Source organism: Euprymna scolopes, chromosome 32 (assembly GCF_053919585.1).
Source record: "Euprymna scolopes isolate OS-2025 chromosome 32, ASM5391958v1, whole genome shotgun sequence".
NCBI classification, from domain to species: Eukaryota; Metazoa; Mollusca; class Cephalopoda; order Sepiida; family Sepiolidae; genus Euprymna; species Euprymna scolopes.
In genome coordinates this window covers 20,107,501-20,110,000 of record NC_136513.1, presented here as the reverse complement: position 1 = coordinate 20,110,000, position 2,500 = coordinate 20,107,501, and the positions used below count along the sequence as shown (strand labels likewise).

The following is a 2,500-nucleotide window of genomic DNA, read 5'->3' as shown; positions in this document are numbered from 1 at the left end:
TCCGGACTACAACTTGGATTTCTTCAAGTCTAATGTTAACAAATTCCTAATGAACCGCCCCCCTAATTAAACACTTCATAAAATCTCCTCACTAACGTGATGTACTTGCAATAACCCTTATCCCTGAGTGGCTTCCGGGCCTTGATAAGTGGTGATCACTGTGTAAAAAAAAAAAAAAAAAAAAAAATATATATATATATATATATATATATGTATGTATATATATATATATATATATATATATATATATATATATGTGTGTGTGTGTATATTGAGTAAAATGATTCATAATTTTTAATTAAAAATCAGTTTCAAAAGGAAAATAAACAAAATAAATATTTTATTTTTATTTTATTTATCAACATGAAAATTAGTAACCTCTTTTTATTTTTTTAAAAATATTTCCAGGAATATCTGCCTTACTACAAAAAATGCTAGGTTTATTTTGGTGTCTTTAACCCCCCCCCCCAAACACACGCACACATTTTTGCTGGTGAGGAGACTTTGTTTAAAGAAAATCTTTTTATCAAATTATTGTTGAAGACATATTGTTTATTTCAATAAAAACATCGTTTCCGAAACGATCGTACAATCTATTGATTTTGTTTTTTTCCTTTTGAAACTGATATTTAATTCCAAATCATGAATCGTTTTACTCAATATTAAAATAGATCTAGGATATCTATGCCTATCGAGCTTATATATCTACAGTACAATGAGCAATGTTTTCTTTTAATTGTATTAATGCATTTAATTATACATTAAAATAAACTCTGCTCTTTAGACTCTGGGTATAATTCCCTCAAAATTATATATATACTAGCATTTCAGCCCGGCGTTGCCCGGGTGTTTGCTTTTTTGCTTGTTTGTTTGGTGGAGCAAAAAAACAAAACAAAAAAAAACGGTCAAATTTTTAACTTTGACCCCTATTATGACCCCCTCAAATCAAGTTATAAAGTTAGATCCATGTCCAAGGAACCTATATTTAAAATTTCAAGTGTTTTGAGCCAAAATTGTCGGAGGAGTTTGGTAGAGTTCTCAAAGGTCAAATCGTTGGACTTTAACCACTTAACAGCCAAATTTCTGTCCGAAAACCGATCACATAGATTTTCCGAAATCTCAGTACCCTGTATATCAAATTTCGAGTCTGTAGACTAAAAATTGACATAGTTATTGCGTAGGGAAATTTCACAGACACACACACAGACAGACACACACACACAGACACGTTCACTTTTATAGCTATATAGATAGATAGACAGACTAATAAATGAAACAAAAATATAGACGTAAACATAAATATATATGGAAACAATTTTTTGTTTACTGTAAAGATTTTAAGCAAATATTATGCAAGTATAAATCATGTAGAATATCTGCATGAATACAATTACACGTAATAGTTACCTCTAGATGATCATCGCATAAGAAAACCGAAAAAACTAATAGGGAATTAATTAAAATTGATGTTTAAAAGAATATGCAAATTAGCTAGATCTTTTGCTAGTGAATGCATTTCCACAACCCATATATAAGAAAATTGTAATTTCTTTTTAAATAAATAGAGAAGAGGGGTTTTAATATGAATATCAATACAAACAAAAGAAAAACGAATTTATAGGGGTATAGAAGATTGATAGATAGATATAGATAGATAGATAGATATATGGTATATTTATAAATAAATAATATAAATAAATAATATAACGGTATGCATGGTTGTATTGTATATTTTCTAATTGTCTTTGCAGTAACTGAAGTAATTAAAATATTGTTGGTTCTGTTCGGTGGAAAGAAATTCAACTGAGTAATCAGTTATTTTATATTCTTTCTTCTTTGCACCCCCCTCTTACGGATGTGATGTTGCTAGTCAAATTATTTTCTATAAATACCAATGTATTTTTGTTTCAGCTGATATATTCCCCACTTCCTTTATTCCAGCTCGTTTAATTCGTTGGTCTATTGGTCTCAACCAATTCGTTTTTTTAGATACATCATTGTCATGCATCTTCCTATTCCAGTAGCTTCTTTCTAAGAACTGCGGACTTGTGGAACTCTCTTCCTGCTGTCTATTTTGCTCCCACCTATAACCTTGGATTTTTCAAGACTAAGTTCAATAGGTATCCTGTATTTTCATATTTCGTTCTTGTTAGCTCCTTATATCCAGTGGTTTTATGCCTTGTCTAGAACGATTTTCATAAAAAAAAAACATATAAGAAAACACGAGCATAATATTTATTTATGAATTTTACAGACGTTTAAATATGTTATATATCTAAAACTTACGGGTGAGTCCCATCGTATGTAATACAACCACGGTAGGAAGTTTTCGGCCACTTGCATACCAGCGTTCTTGAACACGTAATCAAGAATTCCAATTAGTTTTTCAAACTCCGGATCATTGTAATCCATTCTGTAGAGAATAATAATAAAAAAAAGAGTAATTACTAATCAAGTATCGATCTTACACAGACACGTACATTTCGATTAACTCTGGCAG

At 30.1% G+C, this 2,500-nt stretch overlaps 1 protein-coding gene across 1 annotated transcript in view; it reads right to left on the bottom strand.

Moving 5' to 3' along the window:
* The window catches only part of LOC145256237 (cytochrome P450 2J6-like), a 41,915-nt gene that overhangs the window by 21,788 nt on the left and 17,627 nt on the right, over positions 1 to 2,500 (bottom strand). The window contains exon 3 of the mRNA XM_080114886.1: positions 2,287 to 2,413. Within this exon, the coding sequence (XP_079971012.1) occupies positions 2,287 to 2,413 (127 nt within the window). The remainder of the gene's footprint in view (positions 1 to 2,286; positions 2,414 to 2,500) is intronic.